Below are 15,291 nucleotides of genomic sequence, written 5' to 3'. Positions count from 1 at the left end.
GTCCCAGCTTTGTTTTTCCATCATCTGTTAGTCCTGACTTTGACGATAGAAATTGATAATTGTAATAAATTGTTGTTGCTACTCACCCCCCATGAGGAAGAGCAGTCCAGCCACGTACTGCATGAGGCCCCGGTCCCAGCAGCATCCGAGGACCCCGACCGTCCATCCGAACAAGATGATGGCCACCGCCATGCCCATGAAACCTGCCGTCATTCGACGTAAATCTGGAAGAGGCGGGCCAGGTAAAACACTGTTATAGCAGTGGCGTGCCGTGGATTTTAAAACTACACCTTCAGCTCCATACTGAATTATTGATGTCTCATTCGCGAACAAACCGGTTCTATTAGACAGCTTTCGGAAGTAAAATTGACACAATTTTGGCTGCCTGGGTCCAACTACGGCACTGGGGAATGACGTGTGTATAATTAAAAAAAACAAAAAAAGTCAGAGAGACAGAAGTTCGGCCAGAATCGAACAGCATGATTGACATTTTAGGTCTGACTGGACGAAATTTGGATCAGGTAGTGCTTGAGCTTAAGATTTTCCCTCTAGGCTGAAAGTGTCGGACAAAAACTTTTCCCACTAGCGAAGGGCTTGCTCGCTCCTGAGTTTTCCGACCTTTCGCTATGAAATCAACGCAACCGTATTATTTCATTATTTGATGGCTGTTTGCACTTTGCTCGATTACTGCTCCTTTAGCCACTAAGCCAACCTGAAATCTGATTGGCTAATCCAACTGCTTTTCCCAAGACGTATTTTACAGGCCAGAGCCTGCAAATGACATCCTGAAGGCCTCCGGGTAGATTTCTGAGCCTAGCAACAGCTAAAATGCGATTGGTTAAATGTTTAAATATAAAGCAGCGCAACCAGGGGGAATGCAATGAAAGGAAAGTGACAATTTAGAATTATTTAATTGATTACTTAGTTCTGTTCTGCTTTTGTCTTCTTCGTTTGTTTATCCCTTTCTTTCTTTCTTTCTTTCTTTCTTTCTTTCTTTCTTTCTTTCTTTCTTTCTAGGCTCTTGCTAGGCTAGCTAAGCGCGTAAAGAGCTCACCTTTTTTTACATTGCCTTCCTTGCACCTCATTTTGGAGATGAAATACAAATGCATTTTTCGAAGTTTATACAATTAGCGTTCCGCTAACGTAGCGGTTCCGAAAATCTCAACCATTCTAACCGTCGTTTCATTTCTCGTAGAACGGAAGCTGACTCGATACAAGAAATAGTTAACTGTCCAATGACAGCGGACATGCTGAATCGACCATATTCTGCCAAGACTGTTTGGTTTTCACGCAACGCTGACATTATGATTTATGACTCTCATCCAGAAAACACGTTCGTACGTTTCCTTCCCCGACTGCAGCTATATCGACATTTTAAAAGTCTTAGACCTCAAGAAAAATCTGAAAGTTGTAGCTTTTTAGCTATCAGCTGGAGTAGGTTACACACTAGGTATCAGTCACTGGCACCCGTTTTGCCGTTAGCTGTGAGCTCAGACAGACATCACTTTAGCTAGGATAGACTTCACGTTAGCCATTGGCAGCTACCATATAGACTCCAGTTTTAGACAATATTTGCTAACTTGGAAAGACTCAACCTAAATGTTAGCCACCAACTCAGATAGACTTCATTATAGCCATTCATTTGGATTAAGTACTGTTAGCTGCTAGCATTGGTAGACTCCACCTTGGCCAATAGTAACTAGCTTGGATATACACTACTTAAGCCACTAGCTTGGATAATTTCCACTTTACCTGCAGTTAGCCTCACCTCGACCAATAGTAGCTAGGTTGATTGGACTCCACCTTAGACACTAGCCACTAGCCTGCATAGATACCACATTTGCCCTGAGCTGCTAGCTTACCCATGAGCTGGGACAGACTGTTAGTCACCCCAGCCAAGTAGGTTACCCTAGAAGTGAAAATTTCCCAAAAAGCTGCTTCTGCACTTGCGGTTTTGTTGACTTAGCGTTTTCTGGAATACGATGTGGTTATTTATGATACATGTGCAAAAAATGTAAATATCCTGGCATGACTTGTATCTGAATTCTTCTCATGAACACTTCTCATCTCATCTCATTAGCCGTACCGCTTATCCTCATTAGGGTCGCGGGGGGGCTGGAGCCCATCCCAGCCATCTTCGGGCAGTGGGCAGGGGACACCCTGAACTGGTTGCCAGCCAATCGCAGGGCACACGGGGACAGACAACTCATTCGCTCATTCACACCTAGGGACAATTTGGACCGGCCAATTCACCTGAAATGCATGTTTTTGGAATGTGGGAGGAAACCGGAGTGCCCGGAGGAAACCCACGCAAGCACGGGGAGAACATACAAACTCCGCACAGAAAGTATGGAGCTGGATTTGAACCCACAACAGGTTCCTATGACATGAACTGTGCCGCACAAGCGCTAACCACTGCGCCGCCGTGCTGCCCCCTCATGAACACTTTTACAAGCCAAAACAGCAACTGCAACAGCAATACTGTTAAATTGAAGAAACACTGAAGAAAAAGTAATATTGTTTTTTTAGTTGGGGCTCGCTTATGCCAGCCCAACTCATTGCCAACAGTGCTGCAAGCACAGTGGCAAGAGGCTACATGCTAACACGTTAAGCTAATGGCTACATGCTAACGGTTACATGATAACAAGTTATGCTAACGGCTTGATAAGTGATACATGCCAATGAGTCAGAAATGGCTACATGCTAACAGGTACATGCTAAAGCGTAATACTAACGCCTCCACGCTAACGGCTACATGCTAACGAGTCAGTCTAACGGCTATATGTTAACAAGTCATGCTAATTGCTAAATGGTAAAAATGTATGATAACAAGTTATGCTAATTGCTACATGCTAACAGCTACATGCTTACCAGTCATGAGAACGTTGAATGCTAATGCATTACTCTAACGGCTTAACATATTAGCATTTGGTATGATAAAAAAGCAATTCCTTTTGAATGGGTCATTCAAAATGTTATCACACAGTGTAATACCAGTGTTATTACTATGTTATTTCTATAGCTGTGTTTTTTTTTATACTGTCCCTGAAAGACACTTCTCATTGCTATCGATTACTGAATATGCCAATGGAATACATGCTAACAACTTCATGCTATCAGTTTTACGCTAACAACTGCCAAATCCAGCCCCAACTCTTACAATAGCCAAGGGAATTGCCGAGTATTATCTTTAAAATTGTAGCGATTAGCCGCTAGCTTGGATGGACTCCACATTAGCAATTAGCTAGCTCGGATAAACCAATAAAAGGCTTTTGGAGAGCGGTGGCCGTCCTCGAGAAAAATCGTAATTTTCTAACTTTACGATCTGTGACCTCAAATAGCAATGCGGTATGTCTCAGACTGCCCCGCCCCCCTTTTCTCACTCCGGCAGCTGATTGGCCGTTCACAAAAATCAAAATCATATCCGACATTGCACTTTAAAGTCTGCGGGAGTATAATCGTTTGTCCGTCGTGTTCCCGCTCACCTCAATTTTATCGGCACTTTGCCGCTTGGAAAATTGCTAGCAGAGTCGGGTCAAACCGGGTCATATTAAGACCTGAATTTTCATTGCCACTTTATAACCCGTGTGCGGCCGTGACACCCAACAAGGACGAGAAAACCCCCGGTCACCCCACCCACCGCTTCTGCCTGTAAATCACAGAGTCACGAGTAAGCATGTCTGCCAGGATGCTCAGGGGTGGCAAGGAGGAGCGCTTGTTGTAGGAAAAAGGCTGAAAAAGGTCAGAAAATTTCCCCAGAGCAAAAGCTAATAACCCCAAACGACGATGCTCAGCTAACGTGCTACGTCGATGCTAACAGGACTGTCATTTGAATAAGCTACGTGAGTGGAGGGAACACTGGCAGAAAATTATACAGTTTCATCGAAAACCGTAACAACAAATAGACTCGGGAAAAAGTAGGGCTGCTGTGTGTTGAATGAATGCAAAATGCTAGTGCTAAATTATTTGCTATAGCGATGCTAACAGGACCGTCATTTGAATCAGCTATGTCAGTGGAGGGGACCCCGGCAGAAAATTATACAGTTTCATCGAAAACCGTAACAACAAATAGACTCGGGAAAAAGTAGGGCTGCTGTGTGTTGAATGAATGCAAAATGCTAGTGCTAAATTATTTGCTATAGCGATGCTAACAGGACCGTCATTTGAATCAGCTATGTCAGTGGAGGGGACCCCGGCAGAAAATTATACAGTTTCATCGAAAACCGTAACAACAAATAGACTCGGGAAAAAGTAGGGCTGCTGTGTGTTGAATGAATGCAAAATGCTAGTGCTAAATTATCTGCTATAGCGATGCTAACAGGACCCTCATTTGAATCAGCTATGTCAGTGGAGGGGACCCCAGCAGAAAATTATACAGTTTCATCGAAAACCGTAACAACAAATTGACTCGGGAAAAAGTAGCACTGCTGTGGGTTGAATGCAAAATGCTAGTGCTAAATTATTTGCTATAGCGATGCTAACAGGACCGTCATTTGAATCAGCTATGTCAATGGAGGGGACCCCGGCAGAAAATTATACAGTTTCATCAAAAACCGTAACAAATAGACTCGGGAAAAAGTAGGGCTGCTGTGTGTTGAATGAATGCAAAATGCTAGTGCTAAAATATCTGCTATAGCGATGCTAACAGGACCCTCATTTGAATCAGCTATGTCAGTGGAGGGGACCCCGGCAGAAAATTATACAGTTTCATCGAAAACCGTAACAACAAATTGACTCGGGAAAAAGTAGCACTGCTGTGGGTTGAATGCAAAATGCTAGTGCTAAATTATTTGCTATAGCGATGCTAACAGGACCGTCATTTGAATCAGCTATGTCAGTGGAGGGGACCCCGGCAGAAAATTATACAGTTTCATCGAAAACTGTAACAACAAATTGACTCGGGAAAAAGTAGCACTGCTGTGGGTTGAATGCAAAATGCTAGTGCTAAATTATTTGCTATAGCAATGCTAACAGGACCGTCATTTGAATCAGCTATGTCAGTGGAGGGGACCCCGGCAGAAAATTATACAGTTTCATCGAAAACCGTAACAACAAATAGACTCGGGAAAAAGTAGGGCTGCTGTGTGTTGAATGAATGCAAAATGCTAGTGCTAAATTATCTGCTATAGCGATGTTAACAGGACCCTCATTTGAATCAGCTATGTCAGTGGAGGGGACCCCAGCAGAAAATTATACAGTTTCATCGAAAACCGTAACAACAAATTGACTCGGGAAAAAGTAGCACTGCTGTGGGTTGAATGCAAAATGCTAGTGCTAAATTATTTGCTATAGCGATGCTAACAGGACCGTCATTTGAATCAGCTATGTCAGTGGAGGGGACCCCGGCAGAAAATTATACAGTTTCATCAAAAACCGTAACAACAAATAGACTCGGGAAAAAGTAGGGCTGCTGTGTGTTGAATGAATGCAAAATGCTAGTGCTAAAATATCTGCTATAGCGATGCTAACAGGACCCTCATTTGAATCAGCTATGTCAGTGGAGGGCACCCCGGCAGAAAATTATACAGTTTCATCGAAAACCGTAACAACAAATTGACTCGGGAAAAAGTAGCACTGCTGTGGGTTGAATGCAAAATGCTAGTGCTAAATTATTTGCTATAGCGATGCTAACAGGACCGTCATTTGAATCAGCTATGTCAGTGGAGGGGACCCCGGCAGAAAATTATACAGTTTCATCGAAAACTGTAACAACAAATTGACTCGGGAAAAAGTAGCACTGCTGTGGGTTGAATGCAAAATGCTAGTGCTAAATTATTTGCTATAGCAATGCTAACAGGACCGTCATTTGAATCAGCTATGTCAGTGGAGGGGACCCCGGCAGAAAATTATACAGTTTCATCGAAAACCGTAACAACAAATAGACTCGGGAAAAAGTAGGGCTGCTGTGTGTTGAATGAATGCAAAATGCTAGTGCTAAATTATCTGCTATAGCGATGTTAACAGGACCCTCATTTGAATCAGCTATGTCAGTGGAGGGGACCCCAGCAGAAAATTATACAGTTTCATCGAAAACCGTAACAACAAATTGACTCGGGAAAAAGTAGCACTGCTGTGGGTTGAATGCAAAATGCTAGTGCTAAATTATTTGCTATAGCGATGCTAACAGGACCGTCATTTGAATCAGCTATGTCAGTGGAGGGGACCCCGGCAGAAAATTATACAGTTTCATCAAAAACCGTAACAACAAATAGACTCGGGAAAAAGTAGGGCTGCTGTGTGTTGAATGAATGCAAAATGCTAGTGCTAAAATATCTGCTATAGCGATGCTAACAGGACCCTCATTTGAATCAGCTATGTCAGTGGAGGGCACCCCGGCAGAAAATTATACAGTTTCATCGAAAACCGTAACAACAAATTGACTCGGGAAAAAGTAGCACTGCTGTGGGTTGAATGCAAAATGCTAGTGCTAAATTATTTGCTATAGCGATGCTAACAGGACCGTCATTTGAATCAGCTATGTCAGTGGAGGGGACCCCGGCAGAAAATTATACAGTTTCATCGAAAACTGTAACAACAAATTGACTCGGGAAAAAGTAGCACTGCTGTGGGTTGAATGCAAAATGCTAGTGCTAAATTATTTGCTATAGCAATGCTAACAGGACCGTCATTTGAATCAGCTATGTCAGTGGAGGGGACCCCGGCAGAAAATTATACAGTTTCATCGAAAACCGTAACAACAAATAGACTCGGGAAAAAGTAGGGCTGCTGTGTGTTGAATGAATGCAAAATGCTAGTGCTAAATTATCTGCTATAGCGATGCTAACAGGACCCTCATTTGAATCAGCTATGTCAGTGGAGGGGACCCGGCAGGAAATTGTACAGGTTCATTGAAATCTGTGACAAAAATTGGACTCTAGAAAAAATATCGGTAGAGTAACCTTTATTATTCTTCAGTATTTAGTTTATATGCTGAATGTCTGCTAAATGCTAACACTAAATTCACAATTGAATAATTTGTTTTCAAAATTCGGTGTTACAAATGTTCGTCCGTGTTTTTATGTTTTGGAGTTTGCCAAATTATCGAAATTACAGAAGTTCAAGATATGATTGATATGAAAATTTGTTGTATCAATGCGTAAACCAACAATTATAGTTTTGTAATGTTTGAACAGACTCTACCTTAGCCATTAGCTAGCGTGACTAGACTCAACATTAGCTATTAGCATTGATTAACTTCACTTTAACCATTAGCCATGAACTTGTATAAACTCCACCTTAGGTTTTAGCCGCTAGTTTGGAGGATAGACTCCACGGTAGCTATCAGCTATTAGCTTGGATTAACTCTATCTTAGCAATTAGCTGCTAGCTTGACTAAGCTCCTACATGTTAGGTATTCGCCTGGCTCGACTTTACTTTAGCCTTTAGCCTCTATTTTGTATAACTCCACTTTAGCCATCAGCTACCAGCATTGAGGATAGATTCAATGTTAGCTGTTAGCGTGAGTTATTAGTTGTTAGCTTAATTAAAGCCAACTTTAGCATTTCCCCCTTAGCTTGGCTAGACTCCTTGATGGCTATTAGCATGGCTCGACTTCATTTAAGCCATTAACCACTAATTCGGATGAACTTCACGTTATCCGGCAGGATCAAGCTTGGAGGATAAACTCTACATTAGTTATTTTGCTGCTAGCTTGGCTACCCATCATGCTAGCTATCAACATGGGTTTCACGTTTACCGTCGGGTGCTACCATGGCTAGACTCCACTTTAGCTGCTAGCTTGGAAGACATGTTAGCCCCTAGCCGCTGGCCAAAATTTACACGAGCAGTATACGTTTTATGGGTAGCCTCTTTAGCATCTGTGCAAGTCTGTTAGCAAAAGTGTTCAATGTTTTTTTCCGTATGGCATTTTGCATAAAACCCTGAAAACCTTGTGGAGAAATTGAGCCTCGTTAGCGCTTTGGCTAACCGCTATACGAGATGAGTCAGACGGAATTAGTGTCTGGTTTGCGGTGGACTGAGACGGCGTTTTTGTTCTTCATTTTCGCTTCTTTTTTTTCTTTCTGTTGGAGACGTGACGAATGCTCCCTTGCTCGGCTCCCCACGAGCGCCGATTCGCCATTTCTTTCTTGTTAAGTCACTGAGACGAATTCTTTCTTGTTTGGTCCAAATTCCTTTCTTTTTATATTCTGCTACACCTGAAGTCGGCAACCCGCGGCTCAGGGGCCGCATGCCGCTCTTTAGCGCTGCGGGGTGGCTCGCTGCACTTTTTCCAAAAACGTTTACAAAATGGAGGGAAATACATTTTTCTTTAGGAGGACACTCATGACACAAACTAACGTTTGCCAAATCTGTAAAAATGTGCAAAATAAATGTTACATTTCAATTCCCGTTGTTTCAAGGCAACTATGAGAAGGGAAATCAGCTCCTTCGTGCGAATCCTTTCTCCCGTGTTTCCTGTTTGAGCGGAGCCGAGCGCAAACTCTGCCCCTTTTAAAGCGGCAGCATCACACTTTAAAGCTGCACTCTTCGTTTTCTGTCATAGGGACGTTTTTTAGAAACAAAGTAGCTGTTATTATTTTTCGGGGGTCGCGAGAGGATTTCTTCTTCTGAGAGGGGGGGCCTTAGCGTGAATAAGTTCAGGTTTTCAGAAAAAAACGTTCTTCGTAAACAAATCCCATGAGAAGAAATTATATTATTCAGAATATTATGGTTCCAGTTATAATATCATACATATTATACACTGGAGATCAAAATTAGAGAACAGCTCATAAAAAATGAATAAATTCTGAAACAATGCCTTCCTCACTGCTCAACAGTTTAAGGACATTTTGTTGTGTCTATGCAATCACAAAAAGGATAAAGCATTTCAACAACAAAAAAACTGTATTTTGCCAAAAATACAGTTTTTTTTTTTTTTAATCAAAGAACACTTTCAGGTGCCCCACATTTGATGGTGCTAATTTCCCTGATGATTTGTCAATCCCTATTTAAGTGGCATCATGAATGCCAGTTTTACTGACTTCGCAAGATCTTTGTCTGTTCTAAGTTGACTGAAAGCCTCCAGCAGCAGGTTGTCCAGATGAAAATGAAAGGTATGACTGTCATGATTACCGATGTGAATCACCTGTGCCCGCTCATTTGGCGCCAACTGCCGTGGGTTCTGATTGGCTCCCTAACACTATTTGAACTCAGTCCTGTCAATCCCCCGTGGTCAGTCCGTCTGCGACTCTCCGTGTATACAAGGAGAGTCTTTTTTCGACCCTGACTCCCGCCTGTCCCGTTTTTGCTCCCGTTCGTCTCCGGCTACAACCCGTTTTGATCCCGACCACGTCTGCTCTCCCGTCCCGACTTACAACCCGTTTTTGATCCCGACCACGTCTGCTCTCCCGTTCTGGCTTATGTCTCGTTTCCGACCTTGACCACATCTTGCTCTCCCAGTCCCAGTTACCGACTAGTTTTCCGCCCCTGACACCGCCATCGCTCACTACGGAAGATCCACTTCCATGTTCGGATCACAATCCGAGTACGAGAACGACTCGTGTTGTAGAAAATAAAATTGCATTTGTAGAATAGATTTGCATACATTTAGAAAGAAATGTAGAAAGACTTGCTTACAGTTGGGAGAAAGGTTGCTTACATCTCGGGAAGGTCTCGGCAGACGAATTAGTATAAACAATCCTCTTTAAGGGAGAACAACAGATAACGGCTAAGGGCAAAGTGACATAAACTGGCATAAACTTGAAAACACTTCCAAATAAGGACGGAACTCTGGGCATGTACGCGTGAAAGGGTGTAGCGTGAAAAGGGACGGGGCCAAACCGGGTACACGTGCTATGTCGAAAACTATAAAGACCCACGCATATCTGTGATTCGCTGAGTTTCTTGTTGAAATTGTGTATCAATAAAAACGAACTCCCTCTTACATCATTTGATTCCTGCATTTCTTTGAACACGTATGAGACGATTCAACAAATTGGTCTTATCTTCATCACTTGCTTCCCGCGCCCAGTGAATACCGGATCGTGGGCGCAGCCCTTCCTCTCTCTTTCAATAAAACTTGTGTTAAGCGTCACACAACTGGGTCCTGTTTCCGTTCTGGTCCTGACAATGACAATATCAGGCATAGGAAGTCAAGTTGATCGTTCCAAATCTGTGATTTCAAGAATATTGAATCTTTACAACACCACAAACTTATTCAAGTCGTCAAAGAGGGATGGTCATCTACGGAGGACAAATGCAAGAGAGGACAGGTCACTGCAGAGAAGGTCAGTGGGTAATCGTTTCCACACTGCAGCTTGAATTGTTCAACAATTAAGTGCTGAACATGATGAGGATCTGTCTCGTTTTAAAGAGGTACTCATTCTTTTTGGCCTCTTCCTATTGTCATGAGACATACAGGGTGCGTGACGCATTTATTGTCAAGTCAAGTCAAGTCATGTTTATTTGTGACGCCCTTAATCACAAAGAGTCTCAAAGGGCTGTACAGGGCTGCAAACCACAGACTATTATGACACCATCCCCTGATCATAAACCTACATGAGGGCAAATAATACACAGATATTGTCAACATAAAATATAGGTTATTCATCTGCTATAAAATAGAAGTGTGTTTTAAGCTTAGATTTAAACATTTCCACTGAGGTTGTCTCAGGGGGTAGAGCATTCCACAGCACCGGGGCCTGAATGGAGAACGCTCTCGAACCTGCGGATCTCTTCTTGGCTCTTGGGAGCACTAGTAGACCAGCATTTTCAGAGCGAAGGCTCCGGACCGGAACATAGGGGGAAATTAAATCTGAAAGATATGAGGGAGCAAGTCCATGCATGATTTTATATAATACCAACAGAACCTTAAAATCACATTTTAAGCTAACAGGGAGCTAATGCCGGTTAGCTAAAATCAGGGTAATGTGATCAAACTTTCTTGTCTTAGTTAAAAGCCTCGCTGCAGGATTTTGTACTAGCTGAAGGCTCTTGATTCTGGACTTCGGGAGACCGAAGAGTAGTGCATTACAGTCATCGACACGGGAGGTAACAAACGCATGAATTATAATTTCCAAATCCGACTGAGACAGCATAGGGCATATTTTAGCAATGTTGCGAAGATGGAAAAAAGCTGTTCTAGTAATATTCATAACGTGTGTTTGAAAGGACAGATCGGGGTCAAATACGACACCTACATTTTTGACTGAGTCACTCTTGGTGATATTACATTTGTCAATGTTTATAGCAGTTTTTGATAACAAGTCTCGGCATTTAGATGGATTAAAAATTAACATTTCGGTCTTTTTAGGCTTAGGACGCAAGAAATTAAGTGACAAAATGAAACATGATTTTTATCTCAGTGAGGCAGGCCTCCAAATTTCCAGTTAAGTGGGGCAGATTCCTTCAACGGAAGATATAGTTGAGTGTCATCGGCGTAGCAATTGAAACTGATATTATACTTGCGGATAATATCACCTAAAAGAAGCATTTAAATGCTGAAAAGAAGGGGGCCAAGTACTCAACCCTGTGGAACACCACAGGTAACACTAAAGGGCTCAGATGTCATTTCACCATATTTAACACAGTGCGCCCTATTTGAGAGGTGGGATCTGAACCATTATAGATAGATAGATAGATAGATAGATAGATAGATAGATAGATAGATAGATAGATAGATAGATAGATAGATAGATAGATAGATAGATAGATAGATAGATAGATAGATAGATAGATAGATAGATAGATAGATAGATAGATAGATAGATAGATAGATAGATAGATAGATAGATAGATAGATAGATAGATAGATAGATAGATATATGGATGGATGGATGGATGGATGGATGGATGGATGGACACTTTATTCATCCCCGTAGGGAAATTCACACTTCCAGCAGTCTACCCTGTTGTTTATTAACAGATTTACATGATGCCCTCGGGGTGCTTGTAGCGGAGTGGATGACGTCACACGCTAGTCCAAAAGTTCGACATCCCTTTTCACTCATTTGGACACATATTTTTCTTTGTGTCCAGGGATACACCACCTCGTGTTAGCGAGTCCTTCTCCTCTCCGAATCCCGTAGGCTTTCATGTCTCTGTATAGCGGCGCTGAAGCCGGATAGCTCCGGGTGGCTACATGTTAGCGTCCGGGGTGCTAAACGCGAGCCAAGTTTCCGCAAAACACAGCAACTGCGCTCCCTGTGCGCTTCGATGTTTTCCATCAGCACTCGTTGGTCTTATTTGGTAGTGAGATCACATTTACCATGATTACGGACGGTACTGAAGACTTATAACGCCGCTAGCCGCTTAGCTAGCTCCGGCTCTTCTTCCACGATAGGCCCCTCATCACGCCGGCACGAGAATTCTTCAGGGCAAGGAGTTGAATCCTCGAATATTTGCATTTTTGTGCGCTAAAACCCATGTCCATAGGATAGAAAGTAGTCCAAATGTTAAGTTGTCAAACGGGAAGAAAAACACTGAAGATAGAAGCAGACAATAAAACAATAAATCACAAAAAGTGAGAGATAACAGGGAGCTGGAAAGGCAGCCGCTCAGTTCTTGAGAGACCAATCCATTTTTCCAACCATTCTAGTAAGATATTATGGTCCACAGTGTCAAAGGCAGCGCTATTGTATTTTTTCCCATTCACTATTTTTATGTAGAGTTACTTTATATTTGCTCTTTTAGTACTTATATATTTACTGTTTAGAGAAGAATTCATTCTGATTGGCCTCTTTTTGGTGTCACAAGACCTTCAGGGTATTGTGATGCATACATTTATCATGTATTTACCCCTTTACTCATTTAGTACAAATCTTATATTGTTTTGGCCTCTTCCTGGTTTCAAGAGACCCTCAGGGTGCCTGATGCATCTCATTATCATCTATTGGCTCATTTATTATTGTTACTGTGGGCTTCTTTTTTGTCTTCATCCTGGTGTCACAAGACCTGCATGGTCTTCGAATGGGCCTTATTCTTTTTTGTCACAAGATGTACACATTTACTCATTTATTAGAAATACTCGGGTTTCATTCTTGTTGGCCTCTTCCTGGACTCACAGGACATGGCTACTGTGACGTAAATGGGTATCCTGCATTCAATCACATTTGTACTTCATTCTTTTACCCTCCTCCATAGGGTCACAGCATATGCAGGGGGAGTCTAGTTATAACATATCAACTTCTTTATTAGTATTACTATGAGCTTCTTTTTGGCTTCTTAATGGTGTCAGTTCATGGCGCATATCTTTACCAGTATTTGAACTGAATTCCTTTTGGCCTCGTCCTGGTGTCAAAGCATATGCAGGGTGCCTCTAGTTGTTACATATTGACTCATTTATTAGTATTACTATGGGCTTCTTTTTGGCTTCTTCCTGGTGTCACACGACATGGTGACTTTGTGACGCATATACAGTAGTTATACTATATATATATATATATATATATATATATATATATATATATATATATATATATATATATATATATATTCACATTTGGGCTTCATTCTTTTTGGCCTCCTGCTGGTGTCACAACATATGCTCGGTATATCGAGTCATCGTATATCAACTCATTTACTAGAAATACTATGGACTTCATTCCTTTTGGCCTCGTCCTAGTGTCACAGCATATGCAAGGTGACTTTAGTTATCATATATTGACTCATTTATTATTATTACTATGGGCTTCTTTTTGGCTTCTTCCTGGTGTCACACGACATGGCGACTCTGTGACACATATAGCTATCCTATATATACTCGCATTTGGGCTTCATTCTTTTTGGCCTTCTGCTGGTGTCACAACATATGCTTGGTATATCTAGTCATCGTTTATCAACTCATTTACAAGTAATACTTGTCCTAATGTCACAACAGACTTATGTATGCAAATTGCTCCTGCCAAAGATTTGCACGAATAGAAAAGTGGGAAAAAGTCCCAGCACTTGAAATTCCAAGCGCGGAGTATTTGAAACTGCCGTTATTAACGACTAAGAGCTTTGAGTATCTCTCAGCTCCAGCAGTGCTTCACCCCCTCGCCCCCCACACCCAGGCTAATGCTTCCTGTGCAGCTTTTTGAATCAGTCAAACAGCTTTTCGTGGTGGTGGTGGTGTGTGTGTGTGTGTGTGTGTGTGTGTGTGTGTGTGTGTGTGTGTGTGTGTGTGTGTGTGTGTCTGTGTGTGTGTGTGTGTGGTGGGGGTGGGGGTGCGGAATATGGAGCCTGGCATGCGCTGACGTCGCCTGCTCAGCAACTTGGCTTCATCCCTGGAAAGATTAAGAAAATCATCGCCCACCCCCCCAGAAAAAACTATAAAATGCCAGCATGATGCAACTTGGTCATAATTGTGTTTTTGCACGCTAAGCCCGACAGAAATTAGTACGCTAAAATGTCAACCGGCTTTAGACACTTCCATTTTAAAGGGGTTCCTAGTTTTAGTCCTATTTGATTGCCCTCGTTTTATCGGAATTCATTCTCCATTTACTGTGACAAAATCAGATAATGGTGTGAAGAATATTCATTGTATGTAGCGTTGCCACGGTTACCAGGATTTCCAGTGTCAAAACGCTACATTTTGCCCAAGTCGATGGATGGGCACCACCAGGCCGTACTTGCCCAAGACACACCCCAGGTAATGGTGCCCCTATGACCTGTGTGGTTAAGGGATCGAACCACAGATAGCGATACAAAACAAGATGCAGTACTCCCCTTGTGTAAGTTTCTTTCCAATACGGGACAGTAATCAAATTAATGGATAGTGGCTTTCTGCTACAATTGCTAGTGATGCTAAAGGGAGAAGAAAAAACATGATAATCATTGAAAATAAAATATTCCTCCAATAGACTTTAAGAAAATTCCATGAAAACAGACAAAAGGGCAAACAGAATTTCCACTTCTGTTTTTGTTTTTTTTTGGAATTAACTCAAAACAGTTATTGGAAAAAAAAATCTAAATATGATTCTGAAAAAAAAAAAAATATCTATATAAAAAAAAAAAAAAAAAAAAAAAAATATATATATATATATATATATATATATATATATATATATATATATATATATATATATATATATATATATATATATATATATATATATATATATTGAAAAACAGAGGTAAAATTTGAAAAAATATCTGAGAAAAGACATACCGGTATATTAAAATATATGTGTGTATAAAAGAAATATAGTAAAACAAACAAAAAAAAATCTAAATATATACTGTATATATGAATAAGGTAAAAAAAAAAACAACAACAATAAATTGTGAGAAAAAAAAACTAACAGGAAAAATTGGTAACTCTTGGTAATTGGTAATTCTGTAAAAAAAAACAAAAACTAAAAAGCAAAACAT

The 15,291-nt window shown here is 41.4% G+C and overlaps 1 protein-coding gene across 1 annotated transcript in view; it reads right to left on the bottom strand.

Moving 5' to 3' along the window:
* tmem178bb (transmembrane protein 178Bb) overlaps positions 1-15,291 on the bottom strand; it is a 49,973-nt gene that overhangs the window by 5,357 nt on the left and 29,325 nt on the right. The window contains exon 3 of the mRNA XM_088347794.1: positions 87-224. Coding sequence (XP_088203920.1) covers positions 87-224 — 138 coding nt within the window. The remainder of the gene's footprint in view (positions 1-86; positions 225-15,291) is intronic.

The sequence above is a fragment of the Urocampus carinirostris genome, chromosome 11 (assembly GCF_059441175.1).
Source record: "Urocampus carinirostris isolate Australia breed hairy pipefish chromosome 11, RoL_Ucar_1.0, whole genome shotgun sequence".
Classification (NCBI taxonomy): domain Eukaryota; kingdom Metazoa; phylum Chordata; class Actinopteri; order Syngnathiformes; family Syngnathidae; genus Urocampus; species Urocampus carinirostris.
This window is presented reverse-complemented; position numbering and strand designations above follow the sequence as displayed.